Source organism: Corapipo altera, unplaced genomic scaffold, assembly GCF_003945725.1.
Source record: "Corapipo altera isolate COAL_440 unplaced genomic scaffold, ASM394572v1 45, whole genome shotgun sequence".
Taxonomy (NCBI): domain Eukaryota; kingdom Metazoa; phylum Chordata; class Aves; order Passeriformes; family Pipridae; genus Corapipo; species Corapipo altera.
In genome coordinates, this window is record NW_020884877.1 from 15,909,046 (window position 1) to 15,922,211 (window position 13,166).

Sequence of the window (13,166 nt, forward strand, 5' to 3'; positions counted from 1 at the left end):
GGCTTTATACTTACTGCAATTTTATAGTGACCATTCTTCTCTCAGAAGTATTGTACCTTATAAATCAGTAGTACTTGGCAGTCACTCCTGGAGTTGTTACCAGATTTTGTTTTCTTCGTATGGTTTTTATCTTAATCCTTGACTTACGTGTGTTTATATTTTACTGTTGAAGCCTGATGAAGCCATAGAAGTGTATGAGCAGGCCTTGAAGAAAAATCCAAAGGATCCATGTCTAGCAAGTAAAATTGGAAAAGCCCTAATCAAAACACATAACTACGCAAAGGTATTCCATAAGTACTGTATTAGATTAGTTGGGTGCTGTGTCTGTTATTGTCAACATGTGGGCTTTGCCTGACAGGTTGGGTAGAAGAAATACTCTACTTCACAGTGCTAAACCAGACATTTTATCCTGAAAATAAGTATGTAGATCCCCTTCAGATCATCTTGCCAAAGGCAAAGTTGGTGGACCCACACATTGGTGGATTCAAATCCGTTCAATTGTAGTTCAGATGACTTGCAGTTTCTCTGGGTTTGGGCCTGCACTCAAAACCATTGACCCAGTTTTGCTACGTCTCCTAGCATTAACACTGAGTAGGATGGTAGTAATAGAAACTTTAGCTTCTTGTTGTAGGAGAAACAGAAAAAAAAGTTTGGGGAAAACTTGCAGAAGCAAATGATTTTATTTGGGGAACCTCAAGCTACTAGAGAGTGCATTCAAAGTGTGCTTTATGTTTTCAGTATTATCATTTTTACTTGCTTCTGTTTAGGTCAGTATGGGGAAAATATTTGTCCTTTGTACACACTGAAACAGAACTTTATAACTCTAGTCTGACTGGAATTATACAACTTCAGCAGCTAATGAAAATGTAGTTTAATTGGCAGTGATCCTGTCTAAGATAGAATGTGATAACGTGGTTAAGCTATGTAAATGCATGCTGATCAAAATGTGGGCTCTAGTTATTCTATTTGTCTTTAATTTGGCATTACATTTTTGGAAGCCTTGAACTGGCAACTAAATAGCACTTCTAATATGACATTTATTAGAAATTACTTGGCTACAAGAGAAATAAAGAAAGTAAAGGAAATTCTTAAGCAACATATCATTAAATACCTAAGTAACAAGATTGTTGTCTTTAAGGTTTGTCTTTAAATTATACGCAGATTTTTGCATCTTCCTTTTAGGCAATCAGTTACTATGAGGCTGCACTGAGAAGTGGTGAACAGAATTTCCTTGGCTATGATTTGGCTGAGCTTTTAATGAAACTGAAGCAGTATGAAAAGGCAGAAAAAGTACTTCAGCAAGCTTTAGATCATGAACCTGGTAGGACTGTTATTAATTCACAGCAAAACATACAATTTCTACTGTTATTTGTGTTTTCTGCATGATTCTAAGGAATAAAAGAGTTCCATGCAAACTTCTTTTTGAACTGTTCAGCACAGGAGCCTATTATGTGTCAAGCACTCTAAACTAAACTTCACTTACATTTAAATATGTTTTGCCAGGACTTTTAAACTTCGAATATCTGTGATAAATGAAGTCAGTAATGCAATAGCAGAGCTCCACACATGCAAGGTTCTTTCTCTTCTGTGCTAACAAATGTTCTGATTCTGAATTGATCAAGTATAGGTGAGTCAGTCCTGCTGTTAGGGAATGGTTGTTTAGGTGGTAAATACTACCCAGTATCCTGTAGAGCAAAGAGATTAAACTGGTTGAAGATGTCGTTCAGGATCCCGCTTTTACATGTTAGGAATATGAACTTAAAAGCTTAAACTTCTGGATTTTTTTCCCCTTCTTTTATTTAAAAGGCAATTAAGAAGTTTTAAGCTGTTTAGTTGAGCTATAGCCTTAATTAAGGAAATCTTTTTGCAGTGGTTTAATTACATCTGTTAACCTTTGAGGCTATCTGAATACGAAAACAGTATTATCAAGTCTTATTACTAGTCCATTCTGTAAGTTTTTCTTACGTCACTATTTTCTGGGTTGTTTCACACTTTGCAAAGGGGTGTTGGTTTTCTCTCTTGCTTACTTCTTACTGCAAAAATTCTCCAATTTAATGTTGTATTCCTGTCTTAGTTAAGCCTTTGAAGATCTGGCTAATTTAATAAACATGTTGAAGACAGCTTGATTTTCTATAGTAGAAAGATAATTAGCAGTAACTACAGTTCGCTCCACGTACTTTAAAATCTTTTCTTCCATCTGAAAATGAAGGAAAAAGTACATAAGCCAATACCCTTTTTGTATGTCTTTTGATATGCACAAATTCTCTATGTGAAAAATGTTTATCTTGGCTGATTGGGAAAATTATTTAACAGTTTAATATTTTATTTTTTTTTTAGAAATGCTAAAATATCCTTAGTTTGCAAAAGAAAAATGAATTACAGGAAATGTACTGGAGGGAATGATCCTACATGGTTGTCTCCATGGTCTAATCTCTGATTTAGAATAGCATGTCACAATTATAGCACCTTGAAGACCAATTTGCTAATAGAGTATAGCTCTAAGTACTTATTTTTTAATTTTAATAGAGCCAAAACACAGATTTCCGTGGCTTTTTTATTTTAATGTGAAACTGTACTCAAGATACCATTTTGACAATAGATGAAAATGAATATAAGCCAGGGAGAACTTGTATTCTCAAATATTAATTTATGTGTATACATTTTAACTATTATTCAAAAGTAACTTGCTTTTTAAGTAGATACTGAAATATTTAGTTAAAACAACTTTGTATTCATGTTTGATTCAGACTCTAGCAAAAGAAATTTAGTTTGAGGTCTGACTAGAAATTTCATCAGTCATGCTTTTTGCGTGTACAGTAACACATTGAATCGATTTGGACATTTTTCATTAACTTTGAAGAGGATTTAGACAAGAAATGTCAGGAATGGCTTTATTTCCTGTCCATTTAAATTCAAAATATTTTCTCTCCTATTTCTAAGAATGCAAATAGACTAGAGAGTCTCAATTTTTTTATATTCCTTTTGCATCTTTCAATATCTTTGGCCTTAAATTTCACTTTGTTTGTAGTGTGTAATGTTTTCTCTGCTCACTACCAGCATACTCTGCCCGCTGTCAAAACACTGCCTCAAATCACAATCCTAAGTAGGTAAGATGGAGCTGTAAGTTTTTCATGTAAGCTCTTGCCTGGAGTATGTGGAGAGCTTCATCTTTCTTTGACTTTACCAGGATCAGTTCTTTCAAGAATAATGGGTTTTTTTAATGTGATTGTTGCAGTTAATGAATTGTCTTCACTGATGGAAGATGTACGTTACCAGGTGCTTCTGGCAAAAATTTACAGCAAAATGGAGAAGATTGACAGAGCTATTGCTTCACTACAACAGGTAAAAGACAGACAAGAAATACCTATAAAAGCTTGCAATGTCCTCATGTTTATCCCTGGTTTCACTTTTATCCCAGATTCTAACCATAACGTTCCTGTGAATGTGGGAATGTGTATATGCCGGGGTGAAGCACCGGTGACTGGTGCAAAATTTGAAATACATAAGGGGCTAGAAAATCTAAGCTTTTTACAAGCAGTATTACCTGAATTTTAAATCAGAATGCAAGCTTTTACTGGAAGACTGCAGTTGTGCTATGCCTTCATTTGTGTGTGGAGCATAGTTGTAGCAGAACAGGTGAAAATGAAATTGGCCGTGGGGACACCATTGACAGAGCAATCTGGAACAGCTTTTGATGGCTACTTGTCATTTGGTTGTACTACTGTTTATTTTAAACAGTAGTAATAAGATCTGTTCATTCTGGAGTTGAATATTACCACTCAGATGAAGGCTAGAAAGGACGAAGTTGGAAGCTAGAGATTTAATCCCTTAGAAGACACTTTCTCGACACAAAGGTTGAGCAAGAGGTTGGGTCAGTAGATTCTATTCCATTATACCTCCACTCTGTGAAAGTGAAGGTAACAGAACTGGTAAACCTTGGTAGCATCTTCTGACCAGCAAGAAAAGTAAAGTGTGTAGATTGGTTAGAAATGTAATTGTATGTAAGAGTTAAAAACCTACCGATACTGGTATCTAATCTGTTGTTAAATTCTTACTTCTTTTTTCCTTATAGTGTACCATTTTCTTTCACAAAGTTGACTTTTTTCAACCCAGTTCTCCTTTAGTAAAATTCCCCCTGGAGCAATCTCCTTCTCTTATCTTTTCTTTGCTTTCTTAGTTCTTCCAGGTTTCTCACTATATCACACCTCAAAAAACTTTGTCTCTCTGCTTTTGTTTTTGTTGGTTTTGTTACTGCCCTCAAAACTGTCCTTCCTAGTACCCATTCTCTTTGAAATATTTCCCTGTTCCTTTTCCTTCTCATGTCACATTAATTTACACAAAATTGCACCTCTATTTTGATCATTTCAGCTGGACTAACTGCTCAGTCATGTTACTGCCTCTTAAACAGGTTTATTCCCTTGGTTTTAGAAGTTCTCCCCAGATTTTACTTTGTATTTTAGTTCTCCTTCCCTGCTAGGCAAAATGGTAGGGGGCGTATGAAGCAGCAAAATAGTGCTTCCTTCTCTTAAAAAAATTAAGAACACTATTTTAAAGTAGATAATATAAAATTAATTCCTTTTAAAATTTTTGACTGCTCACTACTCTCCTTACACTAGGCTCGGGAATTACAAGCCAGAGTGCTTAAACAGGCTCAAGTACAACAGCTGGATGCAGTTCCTGCACAGAAACAGTTAGCAGCTGAAATTTGTGCTGAGATTGCAAAACATTCTACAGCCCAGCGAAACTATGAAAAAGCAATTAAATTTTACAAAGAAGCCCTTGTTCACTGTGAAACCAATAACAAGGTCAGTTCTCCCTCTGACTATTTTGCATTGTTTTTCCATTCAGTTTTTAGATCTCGCAATACATTTTTCCAATTATTCACAGAGTAGAAGTATATTTGCAATTATTTCTGCTTCATGATATACACAGAGCCTTGAACCTTCTGCCCTTCATTGCTTATCATGATAAAACAGTTGTATGTACTAGTAATTTCTGTCTCTTACCCAAATTCCTGACTCAAGTGTTGGTCTGCGAGCACTCCGAGGTGTCCGTTAGGTCATACAGTGAGGCTGTCTTCAGGTACCAGTTTAGTGCATGTAAGGTGTGGTAATAATGGAGATTATTTCAGTCTTTCTTGTTACCTGTCCTCTGGAATGAACTCCCAGTGATTTTGGTCAGTTCAGACAATTTCTCTCTTTTCTGTGCCTGCTTTAGCAGTTTTAGACTTTTATCTAGACTTGGTAGGATTCTGATTTTAGTCACAAAATGTTGCTGTTGTTGAGCAGGGATTTTTACACTGCTTCTGCTCTGCACTGTCTCTTTCCCACAAGTTGATAAATACAGGTAAATTTGAGCTTATTTTTATCCTCCTCTTCCTTCTGTTCCTTTCACAGCCCTGGACTTTAGAGATGAGAGGTAGAAGCAGAAGTCTAAGAAATCTGTAATTATAACGAGTGTCAACTCATTATACCCACTCAAAGTGGAGGTTTTTAGCTTAAAAATAAACAAATATAATTTTTGTTCATTTTCCATTATTTTCTATCATAATTATGTTATATATTTAGTTGTATGTGAAGACTTCTTATTTTACTGCTTCTTATTGAACAGCTGTCACATTCACCAGCTGCTAAATTATCAGCATATCACCTATTTTAATACTTGAACTCATGTGTTGTGCTTTTAAGAATCTAGGTCCTTCCTAAAGATACAACTTCAGCATATTTGAGAAGGGCATCTTGTAAGAATGATGATGGAGAAGATAAATAAATTAGGACAGGAATAAAAACATCCTTAAAATAGTGAGTTCCCTATTCTACCGTTAAGAGCAAGGGGACTGCCTGTCATAGTACAGGTACAGCTGTGGCTTTTGTTATCAGTATCAAAGCCTTAATCTTTTACCAGCATGGCATTTCCCTTCAATTCTTGATAAAATCATGCTATTGAGAGATTCTCGTTGTTACAAGATGTGCTGTGCTGCTGACATTTGTACTGAATATCTGTTAGATGCCCTTACTGAAGATTTTTGTTTCAATCCTTCACTAGCAACACAGAATACAATGACATCTTAGAAAATACAGGTCTGAATTTATGATTAATTACTTGTTGCCTGTTTAGAGTACTGAAAGCAAAATACTTTGTTACCCACAACTAGTATAAAGGAGTTATCTCAATTTATTTTTACAGTTTCAGTAGATTTGAACTTGTTTGCATCCCTTCATTTTTAAAAAACATTGCTAGTACAAGATTGGAATTGAATTCTTTTAGATTACAAAATATAATTTTGAGCTCTTAAACATTCCTCTGTTTCTTGGTGTCTTCAGAGTTTACTTTCCTTAAAATTATATATGGAAATAATGGACATTCCTTTGAAGCTATTTGTACTTTGTTTCATCAGAACAAAACATCCTGTATTTTAGCCAAAGTAACCCAAAATACATTTGAAATATTGCATTAAACAAATTATTCCAGTAAATGTGAAGAGATTTCTGTCCATGTCTTAAGGGGTTTGTGTTGTGTTGTTTTGTTTTACATAGTTAAATCTGGTAGGTAGTACCCTCCCTTTGCTTCACTGACTAGGTAAGAGGCAAAGCAGGGTACAGATGCAAACTTGAAGTGGATCACAGATTGCATCAAGCACATCATTTCATAGAATCGTTGTTTGTGTTGGAGATGAAAATTTAGAGACCACTTCCAGTCAGTAGAATGTAGTATAGAAGTTCAACTGAACTGGCTTTTTTCTCTGACCTACTCAAGGCAGGAAGAGTTTTTGACAACAAGGCTGTTTTTTGGTATTCCACTGTGCTGTGCACATAAGAACAGTGGCTTAAAAAAAGCTGTCATAATTAAAGTTCTTACATGCATGCGGTCTCTGTATCATTTCAATGCTTACTCTCCTGCCTTTCTGTTTCAGAATTACGTGGTATGTGTTTGAAAACGTAAATAACAGGAAGTAAGAAGAAAACAGTTGTTAAAAACTATGCAAGTAGACTGCATATCCTGAACAGGATGTTCAAAACACTACTCTGATTCAGGAGTGCCTTTCACAAGTGTAACTAGAGAGAGAATTATGATACAATTATAAATGCCTCTTTTTTGGAAACAAAACACATTTAAAATTAAACAGGAGTGACATTGCTTACTGTTTGTCTGCTCCTAATTTTACTTTGTGATCAGTTTACCTTCTGTTTGCTTCAATGAAAGCTTGATTAACTGTGTGGTACCTTGTGTTATGAACTTTTCTGTGGCATTTTATTCAGAATAGTCTATGATGGGACTTCAGCTTTAAGAATGCTTGCTTATGTACATTTCAGTTTGTTAATGTTTGCTCTATGATTGCTTCTCAGAAATGGATCCACACAGAGTCTTAATGTGGTAGGTTTGGAAATGCAAATAAGAAAACTGTTTGTTGCTTGTACTCCAGAACTAATTGGTGAATGTTAATGAGCTTTTGCTTCTTTCAATGAACTTAAAACTACTTGCACTTACATTTTTTTCCAAGACCATTATTCATACCAAAATACTGTAGCCTTCAGAGCAATACTATCTGAGGAGCTCTGTTTTCAATGTACCTCCAGAATATCCCTTGGAAAAAGAAAAGATTTTTCTGTTTTAAAGGTGAGGGAAAGAAAATGAATTAAACTAATTGACAGGCAACAATAGACAAGGCTCTGTCTTTAGGAGAGATACAATTTTTCCCTGCAGCTCTACAATACCGGGTTGATACTCATAGAACTGAACCAACTTTCTTCATCTTTGAATTACATCTGGTTAAATATTTTAATACACAGGCAATGTTGGAACTTGCGCGTTTATATCTTGCACAAGATGATATTGATGCCTGTCAGTATCAGTGTTCCTTACTGCTGAAGAATGACCAAGATAATGAAGCAGCAACAATGGTATGTGCTCTTATACTAATCCTGAATCATGTTTTTGAAGTTTGCGTGCCTGTAATATGCTGTATTCATAAATTACTACTTTTAAGAAAGCCTGCAGCTTGTTATTTCAAAACGTATGTGAAAAATCTGTTACAACTAAATGTTTTTCTGTTTATGCTGGATGATGTTTCAGTATGAAGTTTCTACCAATCATAGCCTTTGTTTTATCTCGATACAAAATGTGTCTTTAAAAGTAGAGGAAAAAGTAGTAGTAGTAAGATTGGCTAAAGAATGGCTAAATGGATGTTCTGTTAAGCCATTGACTAATGGTCAGGGAAGAAGCTATTTTTCCAGGACAGTAATATTAAAAAAAGTATTTTAAAAAAGTTCTAAAAGAGAAGAACTATGTTCTTTAGGTTGTTTTACAGCCTCATCCAACCTTAGTTAATCATACTCCTGCTTAACAAGTTTTAATCCTAGCTGCAGGTTTTCTGTTCAGGGCTTGTATACTTCTTGGCTTAAAAGACATCTCAATAGACTGAGCAACTTTTGATTCGACAGATTAGGAGCAAAATTATTTTAAGATGGGAATAATTCATTTTCTTATAGCAGTCTAACATTTGAAATTTATCTTAGTATGGTGCATGAACAGGAATAATAGCACTCTTAATATATGCTATTAAATCTACTCTATATTAGCTACCTATCAGTGGAGAGAAGCAGAAATAAAATAATTTGTTTTACTTGCACTGCTGAAGTGGGCTGCCATCTTTTTTTTTCCCCTAACTTTGCTTTTCTATATGCTTAATCTGCATTTATGGGAAATAAAATTAGGAGTGAAACTACACAAGGGAAAACAAACATATTTGAAAGCTACAGCAGATTGCTTAATTACTTTTAATTTCCACCTTCCATGAAAAGTTGAGATATGAGCCTGTGCCTGTTTGCTATTACCCTGTGTGTGTGTACGTAGTGTTTGTTTTCTAGAGAGTAATGAAAAGTCCAATTCAGTTTACTTCTTGTGCAATTCCTGCAGCACTTTAAAACTATAGTTTTAGCTCCTCACTTCACATAACCAGAGTTCATTACTTATAATTTTTATTTTATATTTATATTTTCACAATTTATAATATCTTGTTTTCTCAAAATTGTTCAATATTGTAGATGATGGCTGATCTCATGTTCAGGAAACAAGATTATGAACAAGCAGTTTTTCATTTCCAGCAGCTCCTAGAGCGCAAGCCAGGTGAGTATTTAGTAGTGATATTTTTAATTCTTTCTGATATATAGTTCTAACAAGAGAGAGAAATAAATATCTAAAAAAAATTTTTGCTTGATTGAAAGGATAGGTGTTAATTATAATGTAATGAATACTAGAACCAAAGACCATTACTGTATATCAAATTATAAAGATATTGTAGGGGAATGTGAGAAAATTATTTGTCATAGATACAGTGATTCACTTTGCTGCAATGTAATGTGCATAGTTTACCTTAAGCCAAATACAGCTGGGGTGTTATTTACTTGTTAATCATAAAGCACTTTCTTTTGTGTTTGAGATATTAAGTGCATGAGTACAAAGGTAGCATTTTATTTCAAGGTCATTAAAGGAAACATTTCTTGGACAGGAATAAGTTTCTTTTAGCAATTTTCAAATTGTGACCAGAGAGAAAGCTACTAAAAGTATTTTGAAATTGTACTATAATGAATGTAAAGCTTTCTAGTGGACTTTGAAAGAAGTCGTGAGAGTGCAAAAAATGGTTTTGTTTCTTTTGTCTGTGGTTACTATGTAATATGCCTTACGTATTAAATCATATTTTATTTCCGTATGTGAAAAAATTAAGGCAGGCTCTTAATTTCTTAAGCTATTCATACTGCAAATAACTATAATTCCAATGTTCTAATTATTTGTATATTTAGATAACTATGCAACCCTCTCACGATTAATTGATCTGTTAAGAAGAGCTGGAAAACTAGAAGAAGTCCCAAGATTTCTTTTAATGGCTGAAAAACATTCTTCCAGAACAAAACTTGAACCAGGATTTCACTACTGCAAAGGACTATATCTTTGGTACTTGCAATTATAATTAAGATAAAGTTTATTTGATTATGTAGTATGTATTTAAATTATCTTTCTTGTCATACACTGTAATACAGAGGTACTATGTTGATTACTTAAGGTGCTAGGTTTTGAGGAAAGGTCTCAGTTTCTCTGAATATCTCAGGGTATTCTTCCTGGTTCAATAATGTAATACTACTTATCTTCACATTTTAGAATTTTGAAGACTATTTTTAATTTGCAAAAACAAGTTCCTTGCAATAGTACGTGTGCTGTTCAAACTTTGCATTATCAGTGTAAGTGGTTTGTCTGTTTTTAAATACTTCAGTTTCTTCTCGGGATTTGGAACAGCAAATTTTCCTTGGCCAGGTTTAAATATTTTAATTCTCGATGTAGGTATATAGGGGAACCAAATGATGCACTCCGGCATTTTAATAAAGCTCGAAAGGACAGTGACTGGGGACAGAATGCAGTCTACAACATGATTGAAATTTGTTTGAACCCAGATAATGAAACGGTGGGTGGAGAAGTCTTTGAAAATCTGGATGCTGACACAGGGTAGGTGAATTAAATGAATAATGCTTGGATTCTTCTGTCATCCCTTTCCTCTGCTGCCCCTTGATAATGTGCTTGTTTTAAATTGTTAGAACACTGAGATCATCTAATGCTATGATTATTTTATGTTATTGTGAGAGACCATTCTATTCTGTAATAATTGAGTCTCAAGCACAAAATCTAGAAGATTTTCTCTGGAATCCTGGTCACTTGCAGTTTACAAACAGCTTGTTGGGTTAGAACTGCTTTTGTTACACAAGAGAATCAGTGTAGAATGCCTATATACCATTTTGTAAAAAATGGCACGCCTTTAGTATAGAGTCAGTTCTAACTTGTAATTAATTTGTTGTATATTAAAAAAATAAGCTTTTATGAACACTTTCTTTCTGGTAATAGTAATTCAACAGAGAAACAGGAGTCTGTGCAGTTGGCTGTAAGAACAGCAGGAAACCTGCTGAAGGAGCTCAAGCCTCAAACCCTTAAGGGTCACATTCAACTGCGAATCATGGAAAATTATTGTCTCATGGCAACCAAACAAAAATCAAATGTTGAACAAGCGCTGAACACTTTCACTGAAATAGTCCTGGATGAGGTTAGTAACCTGTCTCATTTCCTTTCAAACTTAACTACATTTTCTAAACTAGTCTCACAGTTTACAGTCAGCAGTAGGAGTATGTGTTAGTGCTATTTGTTCTAAGGATTTTTTTCCTATTAAAGAATATTGTATATAAAATTTGAAAAAAATTTTCTGAAATAGCAATATATTTTAAAATTTTTCAGTTGAATTGCAAATTTAGAACACAACTAAATGCTAATATTGCCAGTTTCTGAAACGTGAATAGGCTATTTGGTTGCTGGGTTTTTTTTTTTAATTCCCAGGCTTGCCAGCAGCAGGTCTGATGATAAAGGCTATACAGTGCTTCATGGCAATTGGACAGAATTTAGTCTCCAGGACAAGGTTATCCATCACCTTAAAATTCATCCTTATAATGGAAATTTTCAATATTTTATAGCTACTTGTAGTCATTAGTTTTAGGATTAATAATGCATGTTCCTGTTACCAGCAGCTTTTGACAGATTTTATTTAAGCAGGTGTAGACACATTTAGTGCATCAGAATGCCACAAAATACTTCAGTTACTACTACCTATTAACTGCGTGCTAAACTGTACTGTGTCTGAGCTGAAAATACTGATGCTGCTCTTATGTGTAAGGCAGTTTTAAGAATCACAAAGGTGTCCCTCTGCCTCCAGTACTGGCTTCTCAGTCCTGCTCAGGGTTGGTCTGAGGTCCTGTGAATATGGAATGTTTTTCTCATTGTGACAGTTCCAGCAAGGAAGAATGCTCCAGTTTATTTAGTTATTTCCTTCCAGAGTTGCATAAAATGTATAGCTTTAATCTCTTCAGACTTCTGAGATTATTGCTCCATGCTAGTGTGGCTATTGAAGGAGAAGGGGGATGAGCTTATCGTTAGGTGGAGGAGAAGGGATTTTGGTGGGGTCATTTTTTTTTTTAACACACTAAGACAGACGTATTTACAGCACAATCCTACAAAGAGATGTAGAGGCAGAATACCAGTGAGCCAAGAACACTGAGAGGGAGAAAGAAGCTTTTAAGCTAGCTGCTGATAGAACTACTCTCTGCATTTAGGAGCCAGTTTCAGGATGTGAACCCCATTCCCATCCTTTACTAATAAAGGTGGGATGTTAAAAACTACACTTGCTCTTGTACTTCTTTTACTGCTTGCTTTTGATGCTCTTGCATGGAATGGTGGCTTGTAAGAATCCTCTTTATTAATACACAGCTTTTGGATGCATACAGTTTAGACTTAAATTTTTGGGAGCTGTACACCTAATTATAGGAATCAGTGTCCTTATTTGACAGGCACTTCTAAAAGTGGAAAATACCACTTGTATTGTAACCTCAAGTGAGTTCAGTTTCTATCTGAAGTACTTATTTTTATTTAAAAAGGGTAGCTCTTAGTGGTGACAGACTTTTTTTCTTATGAGATGAAATACCTGTGGATGTTTTCAGCACTTCCTTAGCCTGGTGTTTATCATAATTAGTCTTACAGAAATAATTATAGCACTAGGTGGAAAACATGTTTGTAAGATTAGATGTTCTATCTTTATTTCCTGAGATTTGGCTTTTAGTTTAGTTTTCAGATACATGGTAAAAGTCTTTCTTTAAAAAAAAAATAATTTTGAAAGCAAAATAAACCAGCACCAAGCAGTCACTATACTTATTACTGCAGAAGGACTATATACCAGCACTTCTGGGAATGGCCACGGCCTACATGATCTTGAAACAGACTCCACGAGCCAGAAATCAGTTAAAACGGATTTCAAAAATGAACTGGAATCTCATTGATGCAGAGGAGTTTGAAAAGAGTTGGCTTCTGCTTGCAGATATATATATTCAATCTGCAAAATATGATATGGCAGGTGAATTATTAAAACGGTGCCTTCGTCATAACAGGGTAAGTGAATGCACATTGAAAGTAACCTTCTATTTGAACTAATCTAAATGTTTAGTTTTTCTCTGAAACAGAATTTGGAAATGTATGTCTTTGTTCAATTGCCTGGTATTTCACTTAATAAGGACAAGTAGACCAAAACAAGGCAGGAAACCAGTGACTTCACACTGGAGGGTAGTAAACAAATCTGTTAATGC

General features: G+C 34.8%; 1 protein-coding gene across 4 annotated transcripts in view; it reads left to right on the forward strand.

The window, feature by feature from the left end:
- TTC21B (tetratricopeptide repeat domain 21B) overlaps positions 1 to 13,166 on the forward strand; it is a 35,115-nt gene that overhangs the window by 16,060 nt on the left and 5,889 nt on the right. For 3 of the 4 annotated variants that reach the window (XM_027636677.1, XM_027636679.1, XM_027636678.1), the window contains 10 exons: positions 173 to 283; positions 1,183 to 1,321; positions 3,236 to 3,342; positions 4,617 to 4,805; positions 7,791 to 7,901; positions 9,045 to 9,126; positions 9,801 to 9,951; positions 10,336 to 10,497; positions 10,891 to 11,086; positions 12,748 to 12,972. In XM_027636677.1, the coding sequence (XP_027492478.1) occupies positions 173 to 283; positions 1,183 to 1,321; positions 3,236 to 3,342; positions 4,617 to 4,805; positions 7,791 to 7,901; positions 9,045 to 9,126; positions 9,801 to 9,951; positions 10,336 to 10,497; positions 10,891 to 11,086; positions 12,748 to 12,972 (1,473 nt within the window). Of the gene's footprint in view, positions 1 to 172; positions 284 to 1,182; positions 1,322 to 3,235; positions 3,343 to 4,616; positions 4,806 to 7,790; positions 7,902 to 9,044; positions 9,127 to 9,800; positions 9,952 to 10,335; positions 10,498 to 10,890; positions 11,087 to 12,034; positions 12,192 to 12,747; positions 12,973 to 13,166 lie in introns of those variants that run through there. The other variant, XR_003526571.1, reaches the window with a different exon arrangement.